Source organism: Schistocerca americana, chromosome X (assembly GCF_021461395.2).
Source record: "Schistocerca americana isolate TAMUIC-IGC-003095 chromosome X, iqSchAmer2.1, whole genome shotgun sequence".
NCBI classification, from domain to species: domain Eukaryota; kingdom Metazoa; phylum Arthropoda; class Insecta; order Orthoptera; family Acrididae; genus Schistocerca; species Schistocerca americana.
In genome coordinates, this window is record NC_060130.1 from 173,286,812 (window position 1) to 173,304,685 (window position 17,874).

Genomic DNA, 17,874 nt, shown 5'->3' on the forward strand with positions numbered 1-17,874 from the left:
GGAAGTATAATTGTACGGAAGTGAGAGCTTGCTTGACACACAAAAACGGCGAGAAAAGGTGTGACAGTTCAGTGGGGCAATGATACAATATTCAGAAGTAGTATAGCACAGGCAGGAGTGTCACGGGGCAGACAAAGACCAGGTTATCGAACACGTTAGACGTAATAGATACGTAGAAATTAAAAAGATTACCTTAACGAGATGGAATAGATGTAGGACAGCATCAAACCTGACCCACTTAACCATCAGCAATGCTTAATTCTCTTAGTCATGACTATGTCTACCCCATTGCAGTAAGAGCGGCAGTCGTTAGACATATCCATGTTCACTGCCACTAAATTCGTGTGCCACTTAGGTCGTGAAGTCTAATTTTAATACTGCTCGTCGACAGTTAAATCGGGCGACTTATTAATGACTGCAGTAGTAGTGAAATTATACTGAATACATATTACTTAAATCTTAGCCGCGGGAGTAGTCTTGTTGTATGCCACATGAAAACAGGATCTTTTTCGCTGCATATAAACTAATTTAACACTACTGTAAGCTATATATTGGCATTACAGACCTTGCTGAAATAGCATTTGTTACTGTCGAAGATGCTGATGTTTTGAATGGAACAAAATTCGTGGACTCTGATTCAAAGACTGCATCTTTCTGAAGAGTTTCAAAGGTTTTTTTTACAAAGACTTTGCATGTTGTTAGTGCTCAACAAGAACGTTAGTTCCACAACAGTCCATCATTTTACAGAGTACCTCCGCCTTTATTTTTAGTGGTGAAAAGGCTGACCTGATACCATGTTTTTGCGAATATGGTTAGAAAGGTAGAAATAAGACTATAAAGCTGGATGTCGAGAACGGCGTAATAGCTACATGAAAGTGATTTTACCGAATATCAGCTTGTCTGCCCGCTACAACAGAGAACGCATTTAACACACACAGCTAATCCAGAGCGTCAGTGGAATGCGCTAACTCAAGCTCGAGACAATGGAAACGGCAATCCCTCAGAGCAGCATTTCTAATTAACGACTGCAGTTCAATGCAGGACAAAACAAATGTTACCATTTCGCTCATGCAGGGACAGTATGTTCACCGATTGCACACAGTAAATTAAACTGGTAGACTCCTTTCCTTCATTTTTTTCCCATATAGTTTTCCATTTCCAATAGCCTCATCTTCGACGAGACGTTAATCCATAAATTTGTTCATTTCAAGTTAGATCACTCTGATCATTGTTGTCACTGGCTACTTTAGATTAGTTTTTTAGAAAAGTTTAGAAAAAAATTGTTTCAATCTAGTTAGAATCAAATAACCACATACTAGTTTTCTGATACCGATTGCAGCTAGGTATACGAAATAGTTTTGGGATTTTTGAGGGTGTGTTAATTTGAGTTTCCCTTTTAAAATGTTTTCTCTCTGGCTCTGATTCTGTTGTTCAGCTTGAACACCTACTTTTTTTTTTCTTCGATGAAGCCTGTAGGAACTGTATTTTTTCCAATACCAAATGCTTCTGGTCCTATTATGAATTTTCACCCTTGGGTAACCTCAAATATTTACCTATTTTTCGTGCAGGTTTAACTATCGCCTGTACACTTGTTTCTATAGAGGCCTTGCAATGCGATCAATTATTTTATTCACGAAAATGTTTCCTTCTCTTTGACTGCTCATTACTGACCAAGAAAAGTAATTACATATTATTTGCACTTCAGTGTTAACGTCAATTCGTTGGTTGTATACTTTTCAATGGCAGTCTGTTTCGAAATGATTAAATTGCCTCTTGCAACTGTGTCAGGTCGCACATACCCTCCACCCCTATGAAGTAAGGTCTTGGGTTCCCCCTCATTGGTTCTATACAGAGGTTACGATCTATGTCCAAATGTAGGGCTTTCCTGTAAAGTGTATGGCATGTTGTACCTCGTATTGTTATCACAACCACTTATTGAACAAAATGAGTGAATGGTTAAGACAGTGATTGAAAGCTCTTACTTAGGGGGAATGGGATAAAATGCACCGCTGGTTACGCTTATTTTGGTTTTATGTGGTTTCACAAAAGCACTGGATGTGTATGTAAGGACGATAAATTGAACGATTGGCTGCTGTTGGTAGCTTGTTTTGACGGTGGAGCGCTCGAAGTTAACATCTTCTCGACGTGTTCACTCTTGTCATAGGAGTGGATTTGGTGTAGTCTTAATTTTTATTTTGTTGTATGCTTTGTGCCCGCGACACATTTCGAAGGTTTCGCGAGTACTATTTTTTCTTTGAATGTTCTTCCACAAAAGCGACCTGATATCAGGGAGAGAGGAAAAGAATTGAGTTTTACGATACCTGGACAAAGAAAGAGTCTACATTCTTAGTAAATGAGAGATATAGTTTTCTTAAATAAAAATAGCTTCAACAATGAAACACTGAACTAGTGAGTGAGAAAAATACAGTAGAGTTTATTAAACAGAATCTACACGTTGCTGGGATCTGATAATCATCTATTTTCTCTAGAAAATATATACTTACAAACACAACAAAAGACATTTAAAAGGCTGTAAATGTCATCTTTTTATAATCTGCCATTGTTTTCTTTCTAATTTCCAGATAATTAAAAAATTATATTTTGCTTAATCTTTATAACTATTTCGCTATCGAAGCTATTTTCATACAAAAATTATCCATTCTATGCTAGCAGACTGCACCACCGTTAGACCACAAGTTTAAATTGTGAACAACAACAGTTAGTCAGCGAATGAAACCGGCCTATCGCGATCCGCCCGTGATATCTTCGCCGTGGCCTTCAATTATAAGGAATCATGACCGTTCAGCGGGGGTCTTTCGCACCACATTTAATCCACACACTAAATTGAAATTCGATAACTAACTACCGTGGAAGCCCGATCTCTACTGATTCGGTAAAAATGTATTAATACTTCATACAAGGTGGCGACTTACCTGGAAAACGTGGAATTCTCAGGGAAATTGAATTTGCTGCAAAAATCATGGAAATCTTACGGACTTCATAAATACGCAGACAATTCACAGAGTTAGGACGCAGAAGTGCTAGTTGACGGAAATAAGCATCTAGATTCCTTTCGTAACAAATCTCTGAGATTCTGTTTCGGAAACAATCTCTTTGTATAGTGACGTAATGAGAGACGGAGAAGTGCTTCGAATTGTTGCAATGCTAGTTACTCGAACGCGGCTACATCCGCCGCCCGTGCGACTTCAGGCACCTTCGGTATTGTTCGTCGATTCTCAAGCTCCAAGATCGTTTCCTATTTTAGGGTTGCGTGCGTGACTGAGTGTATCGTGCACGTGAGAATTTGTCCTGCAGCTGTAAACTGCTCATCAACACAGAAGCAGAAGTGATCGTTCAATATACGAGGTGTGGTCAAAACAGTTTTGTTTTGGTTTTTCGAAAGAATTTTGTCTACATCAGTGTTGTCACCAATATAACAGTTCTCGTTAGATATTATACCCTTCTGCCAGCGCTTTTTCCAATCCCCGAAAAACTTCTGACTTGATCTTTGGGGCCGGCCGGGGTGACCGAGCGGTTCTAGGCGCTACAGTCTGGAACCGCGCGACCGATACGGTCGCATGTTCGAATCCTGCCTCGGGCATGGATGTGTGTGATGTCCTTAGGTTAGTTAGGTTCTAGGGGACTGATGACCTCAGAAGTTAAGTCCCATAGTGCTCAGAGCCATTTGAACCATTTGTTTTTTTATCTTTGGGATAACTTTTATCTGTGTCGCCGATGCGGTTTTAATCTCATCTATGGTTTGAAGGATTCATATAGTTTTGGGAACAAAAAATATGCATGATGCCATGTCCTGCGAATATGGAGGCTATGACTTCACTACAGTATTGTTTGTGGCCAAAAATTCACGGACATGCGATTTAGCGTGTGCACGTGCAGTGTCATAGTGCAAAATTGTTTCATCATAAATCCAGGCTGCTTTTTTTTCAGACTTTGTTCAAGCAAACGCGTTGAACTTGTAAGTTTTACTCTTTACTGATCAGTTGGCCTTGTGGCAAGAACTGAGTGTGTTTGGCTGTTTAAAGCGAAGAACAGAGTGAAGTCTCCTCATTTGGCCGCATTTGTCAGTCTTTTCTCGGTCCTGGCGATAAAGAATGCTTGCTTCCAATGGAACTATTAAGCCTTAATTTGGAAGTCCGTGTACCCATGTTTCGTCACCTGATATGACAAATTTCGGTAGTTCTGTATCATTCCTGAGTCCATCTAACGACTGCTGAGCAGCTTTCATCTGCCGCTGTCTTTGTTCGAAAGTCAACAGTTTTGAAACAAATTTTACTGTCCCTTGTTTCATACCCAAAACATTTGAAAAAGTTTCATTTGCAGGAACCAGTTGATATGCGAACGTTGTCAGCAACTTTTCTAATTCTGATTCGGCGATTGTTCATAGTAGTTTCTTCCACTTTCTCCACGATTTCATCGTCTGATTACATGCAGAGGCGTCGAGAGCGCTCGTTATCTTAAAGGTCGTCACGGGCTTCGTGGAAATGTTTGTGCTACGAGTTAAATAAGGGTTTCCGAGTAGTACACTCGCAAAAAGATATTTCTAAAACTTTACTTCACTTTATTCCGCCCTTGCAGCAAAATTAAATGCAAATTCTCTGATTAATTTTTCAAAGTACATGTAACCTTTTTAAAAGTTACAGACTAAATATCCGATGTGACTAATACTGTCAGACATGTTTACCAACATGAAAACGAAACAGGCTAATCGCACGAATCGGACTAACACAACATGCGAAATTCCAAAATTCGCATTATCTTTTGAACATATCTCGTAAATACGGGTACGTATGTGAACATAAATTAGCAATAAATATTCAATCTTAGGTCCTTCTTCACTGATTTCAGTGGAAAGTAGTACTTTGCCGATTTTCGCTGTGTCATGTTTCAAGTCAACAACGACCATAGTGTGAAGAGCCAAACATAATGCGTCGTTGCCATGAAGGTCTATTGAGATCAAATTGACAATGGTTCGAAGCGTGTTTCTGTGAGGATTTCTCATATACTTGACGGTATCGCAAGGTACGGCACGCCGTGGTATCGGATAACGGCAACAATGGGATTGCCGGAAGTGACAATAGCTTATAACTTACAAAATATTTGATAAAACAGTAAATCGTACCATAACTTGAAAAAAGTATCGTCAGGGTTGTCCCAACGAAGTGTGATAGGACGGCAGTAGTATATATATATATATCAGTGAACAGCAATCTGCGATTGTTTGCTGATGTCTCTTGTTATGTGCGGGAGACAGACTACTTTGAGTGACTAGGGTGATACAGACGAACTTGGATGGAACTTACATTTTCCCACAGTTAGAGCAAGCTGACGTTCCTCACATGAACTAGAAGCCAATGTTAGACTACAGTGTTAGTCGCGTACTGCTTGACTCAGCCACGTCGATTAAAAATACAGGATATCCCAGGAGGAATGGTCAGTATTCGGGGATATGGGAGGAACGATCATTGGAAACAAAAGTCTAGTAAACATGGGCTCTAAAATGCATAGCTTAAGAGTTATAAGCACATGTTCAGTAGAAGAGATGTTTTTTTAGAGCATATGTTTACTATAGCTTTTTGCTTCGAATGATTGTTCTTGTCATATACCTGAATACTGACCATTTCTCCGGGAAGATCCTGTATTGCCATATTGTTTCAAAGGAACACGAAATGGTGCAAGAACGTAATATATGACTAATTTGTGGGACGCTCAACTGCGCCGTTATCAGCGTCCGTACAAATGCCCCGTCTGTACATTGTCCAGTCTCGCCACTAACTCGACTGATGATGAAGTGAGGAAGTTAACACAAACACCCAGTGTCCGGGCGGAGAAAATCCCCGACCCGGCTGGGAACCCACGATCTGCGGACCAGAGCGAAAGGTCGTTTGTAGGAAAGTCGAATTGTCGATTTCGGTTCATTTGGAGACTTCTAGAAAAGTGGAACATGCAGAACACTTGTGCTGCCCATTCTTGATTACTGCTAGTGTCACCGGGTCGGACAAAGGAAGACATTAAATTGTAACAATTGAGGCGTGTTACTAGATCTGTTAACGGTGGGTTCGATCAGCACCCGACTGTTGCGGAAATACTCCGTTAACTCAAATGGGAATCCCCATAGGGAAGACAACGTTGTTTTCGAGAAATGCTATTGAGAAAGTTTATATAATCGGCATTTACGACGGCCAACACAACGATCCAACTGCCGCCAGCATATACGCCTCGCGTAAGGACCGCGAAGACAAGCTAAGAGAAAACAAGGCTAGTACGGAAGCATATAGCATCTTTCCCTCGCTGCATTTGCGAGCGGAACAGGAAAGAAAATGACTAGTAGTTGTACAAGATACCATGCACCATATGGTGGTACGCAGAGTATGTACGTAGATGCAAATAATCAGTAATAAGCGATGTGACAACTTAATATAAAACTTGCTGTCACGCACAGTGAAAATAGGTTCTGGGAAATTTGGAATTTCCAGCCTGGGCATCTCTGGGAAATCTTCCGATGGAACTAAGTCGTCGCGCTGTAAATCGTAAAACTGGCCGTGCACGGAGGCCGCGAAGGTGTGGAGAATTTAACCTCGAAACGAACGCTGAAATGAAATGAGCGTACGGCATTGTAGGCCGGGAGTCCCTCATTCGGGGAAGTTCGGCCGCCGAGGACAAGTACTTATTGCATTCGACGCCACATTGGGCGACACGCGCGCCGGAGATGAGGATGAAATAATGAGGACAACACAACACCCAGTCCCTGAGCGGAGAAAATCTCCTGCCCCAGCCGGGAATCGAATCCGGGCCCCTTGGCGTGGCATTCCGCCGCGCTGACAACTCAGCTAACGGGGGCGGACGAAACGAATGCTGAAGCCACAAGAAAAACGCCTTCTCCACTTCAGCCCCGGTGTGTGGCTTTACAGACCGCGGCGCCTGCCGCAACACAGGTGCGAAAGTCTGGCAGCCGCGGTGCCGGAGAGGGAAAGAAGAGGCATTGTTTACGAGTGACGTGCGCGCGGCTCGGCCGGGTACAACGAACGGCCTTGCGTTGTATCCAGGCAGCCTTGACAATGGCCCGCTGTGTGGGCTGGCAGCCGCCGCGTTGGCCGCCTGACAAATGACTCGCGCTGACGGGCCGGCCCGCCGCTCCCATTGTTTACGCAGTCCGATGCCCGCTTCCGGAACCCTTCGCACCTGCCAGGAGGCCCTAAGGAAAGAGCAGTGCTCGGCTCCTCCCTCTAAAGCTACAGGAATGACTGGGGGCGTAACTCAAGTGGTTCAAATGGCTCTGAGCACTATGGGACTCAACTGCTGAGGTCATTAGTCCCCTAGAACTTAGAACTAGTTAAACCTAACTAACCTAAGGACATCACAAACATCCATGCCCGAGGCAGGATTCGAACCTTCGACCGTAGCGGTCTTGCGGTTCCAGACTGCAGCGCCGTTAACCGCACGGCCACTTCGGCCGGCCGGGGGCGTAACTCCTCGACGTGAGCTCGTTAGGCCCAGCAGTAGCTCAGCACGGCAAGGACAGGGGAAGAAATCGGTCGTAAGCTTAGAGGACTCACCGGAAAGTCAAGTCAAGAAGGCCACGTGAGAATATGGCCTCTTTCGAGAAGCAGATCAATGTCTTCACAGTCCTGTTCAGTCACTCCAAAAACTAATGCTAGAGTTACAGTACCGCGGAAGAAATGGGATTTTAAGCCAAGTATTCAGAGTCTGGCATGAAAAAGCCTCTCCTCTCCGCCGCACACGCCTTAACACTACGTTATAAATAAGCTCCGCGAGCCGTTGTACACTGTATGCCGGAGGGTACATCGCACCAATATTATCCACCTTCTTTCCCATTCCATTCGCGTACTAAGCGAAGGACAATGACTGTTTATATGTCTTTGCAGGCCAACGGCCTTGTCGCAGAGGTAACACCGGTTCGTGTCAGATCACCAAAGTTAAGCGCTGCCGGGCTGGGCTAGCACGTGGTTGGGTGACCATCCGGTCTACCGAGTACTGTTGGCAAGCGGGGTGCACTCAGCCCTTGCGAGTCAAACTGAGGAGCTACTTGATTGAGAAGTAACGGCTCCGGTCTCGTAAACTGGCATACTGTTTGAGAGCTGTGTGCTGACCACATGGCCCTCCATATCCGCACCCATTGATGCTTGTAGGCTGAGGATGACACGGCGGCCGGTCTGTACCGTTGGGCCTTCATGGCCTGTTCGGGCGGAGTTTCGTTTCAGTTTTTATATGCCTTCGCACGTGCCCTAACCAAAAAAATACTTCAAGAGCACTATGAGACTTAACATCTGAGGTTATCAGTCCCCTAGAACTTGGAACTACTTAAACCTAACTAACCTAAGGACATCACACACATCCCTGCCCGAGGCAGGATTCGATCCTGCGACCGTAGTGCTCGCGTGGTTTCAGACTGAAGCGACTAGAACCGCTCGGCCCTAAAGGCCGGCGCGCCCTAACCTCTCTTACCTTAGTCTCATAGTTCTTATGCCAGGTATACGATAATAGTTGCATAATGATTGCAGTCTTTATCGATTACATGTTACCTAAAATTATCCAACAAGTTTCGCGAGAGCTACGTCGACTTTCCTCCAACGATTCCCATTTAAGTTCCCCAAGCATTTGGCACTTGCGTATGGACAATAACCACCAGTTAAGGTCCTTGTAGCAAATCTCTCTATCATTCGATATTTGCCAGGCCTACTTGATAAGGACTTCGTACATCACAAGAAAGCCGGCCGGGGTGGCCGAGCGGTTCTAGGCGCTACAGCCTGTAACCGCGCGACCGCTACGGGCACAGGTTCTAATCCTGCCTCGGGCATGGATGTGTGTGATGTCCTTAGGGTAGTTAGGTTTAAGTAGTTCCAAGTTATAGGGGACTGGTAACCTCAGATGTTAAGTCTCATAGTGCTCAGAGGCATTTGAGCCATCAGAAGAAAATTCTGGATCGGTAGCAGATTCTTTGCGTTTTCCCAGAATGCTTCCAACAAAACTAAATATTTCATTCGTTTTCACTTACATTGATTTTACGTGATCGCTCCATTTCATATCGCTTCTTTGTGTTGCCTCTAAATATTTATTAGACGTAACGTGCTTAAAATGTTCACATGTAATACTGTTTATCTCTTTGTTAGAGGCATTGTGTTCTATTGGGAAACAAGCAAGCAAGCCAGACCCAGATTTTATGGCGCTGCCGAAAAATGATCGTGGTATACACGCTCTTCTCTCTCGATGTGGCTTCTAATCGAAACTTTATTCCGAGTTAGAGTACTTGTAACGACAAGAAACCAGATTGGCGAAAGAAACCTGCTATGCACCTGTGAATGACCTAAAAAAAATAATTATCTAGGGCTCTGACACGCTACAGCGTCGGACAAGCAAATTTAAAGCAACCGTAAGCTCTTCATCCACGATCGCTTAAAACGGGAATGACATGTATAACTGACACAGTTAACTATAACCCGTTTCTGAGGCACTCTTAATTCTTTTTTCTCTTACCTTTAGGGTGCCTGATTCTCAGTCACAGTGCTTTTTGCCTTCTAGGAGTGATCAATTTTTTAGAACGTTGGCAGACACACGCGCCATTTCGATCTCATGAGTTAAGATGGTTCATTGCCTTGCGCTCTTTTCCTAAAATAATAAACAAGTAATTTGCAAAAAGTCTATAGCCACCTGACCATGAGCGTAGACTCCAAACTACATACGTCGGAAACAATGTGACTGGCCAATAGCAAAGTTCTGAAACCATAGTTAATAGAATAACCTCCTTTATTCCTTTCAATGACTTTCACCTACACGTCCATATTTTCCATTACAATCTGACGGAGAGCACTTAACTCTTTCTTCCAGTATTTTTCTTTGTCGGTGCTTGATTTCTGTGTGTCTGTTTAGGATAGAACTACACAATGACTTGTACTTTTTCTTTTCCTTCTGCTCAAAGCAAAGCCACACCTCGACAGTATTATCCGCAATACTTGCCTTAAACCGTTAGAGATGGTGCAATAGTTAAGACGCTGGACTCTTATTCGAGAGGAACGTGGTTCAAATTTCCGCCCAGCCATCTCGATTTGAGTTTCCCGCTGTTTCCCCAAACCACTTCAGACAAAATAGTTCTTCCATGATTGTCATAAAAAACTACTGTCTTTCTCCAGAAACTTCGTTGTATAATTTCTGTTTCATCTTATTTCCCGACGACAGCCGTTGCAACGAAAGCTACGATGTGACTTCCGTTGGAAGGATCCGTCGCTTCCACATTATCAAATGGAGAATCATGAATAGGGACTTTCTGGTTATTTTTCCGACGTATCCACAAACAGCAGCTTTGTTTTTTATGCACAGTGCCTGCGGTTCGGTATGCGTCCTGTCATGACTATTAAATTTTGAACAATCGGAATAAATTGAAACTTGGCCCTGTAAAACTGTTGTAAATAAACCAAAGGTCTTCCGTTTTCTTTTAATGTCGTGAGTAAACGTGAAACATTTGTCACATTGAGGTAATAGTTGTTAAACATGAACATTAAAATCAAACTGCACAGTATTTAAATTTAATTGCGAAAAATTAAAAATAACCAATTTTTTAAAAAGCGCTACTGTATAGGGGGGATCCCATAGTTTTAAACGAGGAATGGGAAAAGAAGATATTTTAAAAGGCTTAGAATATAGGATATGACTCTCAAACAATGGTCTCAAGGGCGCACCGTGCGGAATAGTGTTTTAGTGTCAGGTTGTTCTGAGTGACCAGATAAATGAAATTTACCAATGTTGTTTGTAAAAGTGGAACTTTACAGGGTAGGGGAGAGGCTCTAATTTTTGTAAGCGAAGCCATTTGTTTTCTTGATATTGCCAGGGTTATGCATCGTGGTGTGTTTCATGTGTTTCAGGCGGGCCCAGAGGACTACGTGAAGCAGACGGTCGTCCAGGAAACACAACGTGTGCAAAAGACCACCACCAGCCAACAATACAGATCTGTGCAGTTGGACAACATCCCTCTGCCCACAACAGGAGGACACGTCACAGGTAAAAAATCCTGAAATATCTTACTAATAGCCGCTGCCATTACCACTACCCCCCCCCCCCCCCCCCTGTTATATAACATTTTATCGACAGTCCACTATTAGCTATACCTGTAATACTAGCACAAACAGTTGATAATACAGGGTGACAGTTATTGAACTATATTAAATAAAATAGTCATAACTTCTGAACGGTCTGCGTTAGGACGTTCAAACTACACGGTTGGCCGAGGGGCATGATGGGAATTAGTAGCGCATGCATGGTTTGATTTAGCGACGAAGCCCACTTTCGTTTGGATGGGTTCGTCAGTAAGCAAAATTGGCGCATTTCGGGGACTGAGAATCCGCATTTCGCGATCGAGAAGTCTCTCAACCTCAACGAGTGACTGTGTGGTGTGCGATGTTCCTAGATGGCACGGTGACTCCCGAACGGTACGTGAAGGTTTCGGAAGATGATTTCATCCCCATTATCCAAAGTGATTCTGATTTCGACAAGATGTGGGTCATGCAACACGGAACTCGACGCCATCGAAGCGGGAGAATGTTTAATGTGCTGGAGGAGCACTTTGGGGACAGCATTCTGGCTCTGGGGTACCTAGAGGCCACTAGTATGGGCCTCGATTGGCCGCCATGTTCTCTGGATCTGAACACATGCGACTCCTTTTATGGGGCTATATTAAAGACAAGGTGTACAGCATAACCCCAAAACCATTGCTGAACTGAAAACACTCATTCAGGAGGTCATGTACAGCATCGATGGTCCGACACTTCAGCGAATCGTGCTGAATTTCGCTGTTTGTCTCCGTGACATCGTCGCCAATGATAGCAGGCATATCGAACATGTTATAACCTAAATCCGAATGTCTGTAGAGACGTTTACATGTGGAATAAGGTGTGTTCACGGTGCAGATTGTCGCTAATTTACGTTTTTTCATGTAGTTCAATAATTGTCACCCTGTACCAACCCTTTTCATAAGACTACGTTATTATCTCACAAAATAAAAAAAAATTTGAATTGCAGTGTTCACTGATACAAAGTGAATAAAGTGAAACTAAAGACAGAGGAAACAACCGCAAACTTGATAATGCTGTTGTGATGTGGAGAAACTCATTTGAATATTGAAATTTAATAACGTTTGATACAACGCTATTTTTTCTCTTCGTATGTTACTATTTACAATATATGGACAAGTTACTTTTATACTGTGCCTCTTTACCAAGATTTACGTTTGGCTGTTCTTCGCGGGACAACATGAGCAAAAGGAAAATCAGAGGAAGACGTTAAAAGTAATAAGATAGGAATACTAAGTGACCTAAAACTGAGATACGTTAAGAGTCTTCACGATCTAACTACGTGAATTAGGAAGCATTGGTGCCTTTCGCACCAGCACTGATTCACCGGGTAAAAAACTGTGGACAACGTATTAAGAAGCACCTATGGTTTCATCTCATACACTTTGATTAGCTTCGGTTAATAAAATTACTCTGTTTCTCACTGCCCCAACTCTCCCCGACAAAGAGAAGAGAGAAGCGAACTAAGTGTACCAAGTAGTTCCTCGAGTGCCTACTAGCTATAAGTCTACGATAATTTGGCATGTGCAGTGGTACTTGGTACCCCACGAGGGAGAAAGTAAACAGGATTAACGACAGCTCAATTAGAACTCTGAAATCAGTGATAGATTTTTCAACTTTAACGTGTTCTTCCTTGCCAAATGAGAGTGAGTTTTTATACACGCAGAAACTGTAGTATGCTTATTTTTGCTACTACCGTAGCGAATCCGATTATTCGGTTTACCTATACCTAAGCGTTTTCTGTCTCTTGTCCTAAGAAACCTGCCGGTCGGAGTGGCCGTGCGGTTCTAGGCGCTACAGTCTGGAGCCGAGCGACCACTACGGTCGCAGGTTCGAATCCTGCCTCGGGCATGGATGTGTGTGATGTCCTTAGATTAGTTAGGTTTAATTAGTTCTAAGGCGACTGATGACCTCAGAAGTTAAGTCGCATAGTGTTCAGAGCCATTTGAAGCATTTGAACCTAAGAAACCTGCGAGAGCATTAGGCAGTAAGACTGTAACAACATTCTCAAACATTCCCCGCAAACACAATCTAGTAGTTCATTTCGTACACAGACAGTATTGAAGCTATCAACTAACAGAATTTTAGGCCCTCCTGGGAAAGCTAATGTCAGTAGGTATTCTTCAATCACTGATGAGAGTCGGTTACTGGGCTCTGTTAACTCAGCGTGCTTCCAATAATGTTGTTACCCCTCCAAACCCCCCCCCCTTTTCCCCCAAACTGGAAAAATAGTCTGCATGCAGTGTCTTAAAGTCGTTACATCACATCTTTCTCCGTAAGAAAGAAAATACCTATAAGTGAATATAAACAATGACCTCACCACATATTGTGTGTGTGTGTGTGTGTGTCACGTCATCAAGCGGTAGATGGAGGAAATAAGAAATGCGCTAGCCAGAATAGCCCCTGATTACCGCTGGGTTTGCCGTTTGCAGGCCGAATGTGACGCATTTGTTTGTCTCCTCTGTCCCATTAATCAGTTTCTTAAAACAGACCACGGTTTGCTTTCCTGCGGAAACTGGTATGTTGAGCGGTAAAGATAGAGCCGTAGCAGGGTTCAAACAATCAGCAGCCTGGCAAACAGACTGCCCTATTAGTGAACATGTGTTACATCTCTCAGCGCGTTGAGACCTATGAACCTGCTGGCTTCTCCAACTGTGTCGCAAGCTCAGATTCTCATCTGTTGTAGTATACTCACTAACGACCCATACTAACAAAGATGTTAAATGTCCATTGCTTTACAGAGCGAGGTGGCGCTGTGGTTAGCACACTGGACTCGCATTCGGGAGGACGAAGGTTCAAACCCGCGTCTGGCCATCCTGATTTAGGTTTTCCGTGATTTCCCTAAATCGCTTCAGGCAAATGCCTGGACGATTCCTTTGAAAGGGTACGGCCGACTTCCTCCCCTCATCCGATGGGATCGATGACCTCGCTGTCTGGTCCTCTCCCCCGAATCAACCAACCAACCAACCAGTATGCCATCAAAATGTGATTACGGAAAGAGATCATAGCTAGGATAACTTTTTAGTCATTAGAAGGAATTCGGATCGGAATCCTACCTAAATGCAGCACAAGGGCGTAGGGAAATATTTCAGCTTTCGACCGAGTATGCAAATTTGCCGAAAGGCTAACGGCAACGTTACAATCTGTTTATGTCGATCATAGATAACTCGCACTTGTTAATGTTGCTTTAGCATTGTTGTAAACTCAATAGAAGTTGAGTTCTCGTTATTAAAGTCCATTTGCAGAGCTCACTCACACAAAAAATGGGTAAATAATAATCTCTGAAATAGACTGCTGTACTAGGAAGGGCGTCGTTCCCCAGATCTCGAACGGTGCGAAAGTTAGCAGTTACAGCGAATTGTGATTCGACATAGTCGGGCAAGATCATCTTACAGCACATAACCTTCAACCGCTGATACAACGATTATTATTATTATTATTATTATTATTATTATTATTATTATTATTAATGTATTAACATCGGATAGGTAAACAAATAAGATTCTTGCCGTATAACATGTTAATTATTTTTCAAAAAGTAAACAATTACAACATGAAAACTGAAAACGCATTACGTCTCATTCCTTATTACACAACTAACCGCACCTAAAGTTAATTGTCTGAAATCGCATTAATGCTTAACTGTGCACAAGCACTAGCCAAGAGTTACGGTCTTTATCACATCACTGTTCATTATGAGACACATTGAGTTCACGATATGTGAATACACTCGCTCGTAGGCCAGTGTTACTAGATATTTCAGTCTGGTACTATGACTGATGGAAAGAATTGAATCCAAATTACGCTCTTATCATAATTTATTTTTCAAAGTTTCTAGCTCTTTTTTTGCAAATACACACGGGAATCTGAAGAGCAGGGAGGGTTTTTACAAATAACAGTTGCGCCGCTGTTCTTTCTTTTTACACCTGTGTAGAGGGCATTGGGGCTCTAATGACTTTGCAGATTTGCGATTATTTGACACATTATTTATTAAAACGCGTGTTTACTCCTGCAGATGTATAATACTCACATCGCAGAGGTACATCTAATACTCCGCAAGGCACTGTTATGAGCTTGCCGGGAGGAAATCGAACTATATATTGTTCCATTTGCGTACTGTGTATATACGCCTCTGGGCGTGCGCTAGTCTCTCTTACTTATTCTTATGGTCCTTACACGAGATAAAAGATGCTGTCATAATGAACCTTCAACCTCCTTCGAAGACAAGTTATTTTTTCATGAACTCTATACTGCCTTTCTTCCAAGAATTCCTATTTAAATTCCCCGAACTGTTCTGTTACACTTCTGTATGAACTAAACCGACCTTTCTCGATCCTTCCAGCGGCTTACTGAATTCATCTTGTGTCTTTTGTCATGGCTACTCGCAGCAACTCCAAACCTTGGACCAATACTGCAGAATTGGTCACATTACCACCTTGTATATTATTTTTCTTTACAGACGCACTGCATTTTCCCAGTACCCTTCCGATTAATACATTCTTAATATTAATTTTACATGATCATCCCACTTCATATCGCTTCTGAGTGGCAGCCGTAAGGACTTAACGTTTTGACTTGCCCAAGATGTTCACAGTTAATACCGTAATTATATACTATCGGGTTCTTTCTGTTTTTGTAGGTATCATATTACATTTGTCCACATTCAAAGAGAAAAAATGGTTCAAATGGCTCTGAGCACTATGGGACTTAACTTCTGAGGTCATCAGTCCCCTAGAACTTAGAACTACTTAAACCTAACTAACCTAAGCACATCACACACAGCCATGCCCGAGGCAGGATTCGAACCTGCGACCGTAGCGGTCGCGCGGTTCCAGATTGAAGCTCCTAGAACCGCTTGGCCACAACATTCAAAGAGAACTGGACTCTACTGCACCTAAGCCGCACGGGATTAGCCGAACGGTCGGAGGCGCTGCGGTCACCCGGACTGTGCGGCTGATCCCGGCGGAGGTTCGAGTCCTCCCTCGGGCGCGGGTGTGTGTGTTTGTCCTTAGGATAATTTAGGTTAAGTAGTGTGTAAGCTTAGGGACTGATGACCTTAGCAGTTAAGTCCCATAAGATTTCACACACATTTGAACATACTGCACCTAATGTAAACATTGTCAGTCTTTCTGTAATTCCGTACCATCGTCAAATAACGATGCCTCTGTGGCCAACGGAAGCTTCAGCGGGAAGTCTTATAGTGCAGATGATTCTATCTGCTCAATCACATGTGTGTATTCAGGACATTGGAGGTCCTGTCAGCTTCCATGGGGCACACCCGACCTACTCAGCTTCCCGACTCTGAAGACTCACATCTTGCGACGTGTGTACGCCAGTCTTCTCTTCGTCCAGTATTAGTTCTATTCTCAAACTGCAAGTGTCCCGATGTTCAGATGGGTATTGAGTACAAAAGTGGGAAGGCGATGTGAAGTGTTCCCGTTCGAATCTCGCGTAGGATCGAGCGCTAGGGGATGGGTGTCATTAGGCAGAGAAGCAGCTCCCGCTGCCGTGGTGTGCTCCACTCCCCCCATTCCGGCAGGAATGTGCGGCCTGGCCTCGGGTGTGACCAAGTCGGCTATATATATATCCGGGGCCTCCAGGCTACCGCGGCAGCGGAGGCGGAGGTGCTGACTCAGCGCAGAGACCCCCGCCCTGCCTCTCTGTACATCACACCTTACACAAGACGTGTTTCGCCTCTCATCTGACAACCACGTCTGCCTTCAGTAATACACCCAGTAGCGCCACGTTCCTTCACAACGGCAACAATTTATTCTGTCCAGACATATTACGCACTGAAAGTCGTAATTTGATCTAAGAGATGTGCGAATCTGCAGCAGTTTCTGTGTGGCCAGGGCAGAGGCTGAGAACGCCAATAAGAAGAGCATTTCTGGCGTACGCCGTTCTAGGTGCAATGCATTTCATTTTTGAAATCACGTTCTCACCAGCAGCCTTGTTGTTACTGCTGGGTTACAAACATATTTGACATTAATATTAAGAGAAAACGATATTTCCGAGAACTTCAGAATTCTCATAAAAACGTATCCAGTAATAGTAAAATCCGGTAAATTATTACTTCTCTTGGCTTTTACACAAACAGTGTGATGATTGATGTGTATACTCCATATAATAGATTTCAGATTTATTTCTCAAAAAAATGGCTGTGAGCACTATGGGACTTATGAGGTCATCAGTCCCCTGCAACTTAGAACTACTTAAACGCCGGCCGAAGTGGCCGTGCGGTTAAAGGCGCTGCAGTCTGGAACCGCAAGACCGCTACGGTCGCAGGTTCGAATCCTGCCTCGGGCATGGATGTTCGTGATGTCCTTAGGTTAGTTAGGTTTAACTAGTTCTAAGTTCTAGGGGACTAATGACCTCAGAAGTTGAGTCCCATAGTGCTCAGAGCCATTTGAACTACTTAAACCTAACTAACCTAAGGACATCACACACATCCATGCCCGAGGCAGGATTCGAACCTGCGACCGTAGCGGTCGCGCGGTTCCAGACTGTAGCGCCTAGAACCGCTCCGCTACGCCGGCCGGCGCTACCAACGGAGACGTTCAGTTGAGCAGCGAGGAGTTTGTGTGATTCGTCGATCACCTCGAATGGCTGTATCAGTACGTTCCAGCGACACGACCTCCGAATTCTAAAAGTATAGAAAACAGTACTGCTCTGTATACATTTAGAATTCGAATGTTTGCCTTTAAAGTTCTGTCTCATATGTTTACATTCATAGCATACACTACACATTTTAAGTAATGACTAATGCAGTATGGTG

The 17,874-nt window shown here is 43.4% G+C and overlaps 1 protein-coding gene across 4 annotated transcripts in view; it reads left to right on the plus strand.

Moving 5' to 3' along the window:
- Nucleotides 1-17,874, plus strand: part of LOC124554863 (filamin-A) — a 546,889-nt gene that overhangs the window by 448,331 nt on the left and 80,684 nt on the right. For all 4 annotated transcript variants that reach the window (XM_047128531.1, XM_047128533.1, XM_047128532.1 and 1 more), the window contains one exon: nt 10,896-11,031. In XM_047128531.1, coding sequence (XP_046984487.1) covers nt 10,896-11,031 — 136 coding nt within the window. The remainder of the gene's footprint in view (nt 1-10,895; nt 11,032-17,874) is intronic.